This window comes from Nestor notabilis, unplaced genomic scaffold, assembly GCF_000696875.1.
Source record: "Nestor notabilis isolate BGI_N333 unplaced genomic scaffold, ASM69687v1 scaffold22317, whole genome shotgun sequence".
In the NCBI taxonomy this organism is placed as follows: domain Eukaryota; kingdom Metazoa; phylum Chordata; class Aves; order Psittaciformes; family Psittacidae; genus Nestor; species Nestor notabilis.
This window is the reverse complement of record NW_009936305.1, coordinates 1-908: the sequence shown is the minus strand read 5'-3', so window position 1 is coordinate 908 and position 908 is coordinate 1. Positions and strand designations below refer to the sequence as shown.

Sequence of the window (908 nt, the reverse complement as noted above, 5' to 3'; positions counted from 1 at the left end):
CAGCCCAGCCGTGCCAGTGCAACAACAACATCGACACCACTGACCCAGAGGCCTGTGACAAGAAGACGGGAATGTGCATGAAGTGCCTGTATCACACAGAGGGCGAAAACTGCCACCTCTGCAGACAGGGCTATTACGGGAGCGCCCTGCAGCAGGACTGCAGAAGTGAGTGGGGAGACAATCGCCACAACCCCTCCACCAGCCATGAACAGTTCAGTGGCTTCCTCAAGTCTTTTACTTGGGAACATTTGGGGTGGAGGGGAAACCTCGTTACCTCCAGCTGGAGTTGTGTGCCACTGCCGTGGAGCAGGGCTCCTGGCTGGGAGAGGAGTCCTTTTCATTTGACAGGGAGAGCAGGGACAACATTTACATGTGCTGAAAGGATGAGGGTTTTGTGGGAGGGGAGGGTTCTTGCCTTCTTGTTTGCCTCTTCTCCAGAGATGAGGGTAGTGGGGTGAAGGCTTGACTTTTGTTTATATCGGTATCCCTACAGATCTGGCTGGATAGTGGGAGCCAAAACCAGGTGTTGGGGAGGCAGACCCTCTCCCTCGGCACCAGACACAGCTGGGCAGGGCATATGGGTTGCTGGGTGGGTGAGCAGAGCCCTGCTCTGCTTGGCACACCATCAGCCACCCCAAGCGGATCCACCACTGTAGCCAGCTGACAGGATCTGTGCAGGCTTGGGCTTTGGTTGTGTACAGAAGGAGAAAAGGAGAAGAGGGGGAAGTCTGGGCTGCTTGAATAAGGGGCTCCTGTCACCTTCTTTGTGCTTGGCCAGAAGCTGTACAGATGGTCAGCCTGGGACATGAGGAGGGCTCTTGCATGGTGCTGGGTGTCATTCAGTGTTGGGTCATCCAGGCCTGGCCACGGCCACTGGGACACGCCAGCATCTGCCTGCACCTCGAGGA

General features: G+C 56.6%; 1 protein-coding gene across 1 annotated transcript in view; it reads left to right on the top strand.

Moving 5' to 3' along the window:
* The window catches only part of LOC104408629 (laminin subunit beta-1-like), a gene marked incomplete at its 3' end in the record, with an annotated part of 19812 nt that extends 19647 nt beyond the window's left edge, over window positions 1-165 (top strand). The window contains 1 exon segment of the mRNA XM_010018282.1: window positions 1-165. This exon segment is cut by the window's left edge and continues 16 nt beyond it. Within this exon segment, the coding sequence (XP_010016584.1) occupies window positions 1-165 (165 nt within the window).
* Between the last annotated feature and the right edge of the window lie 743 nt (window positions 166-908).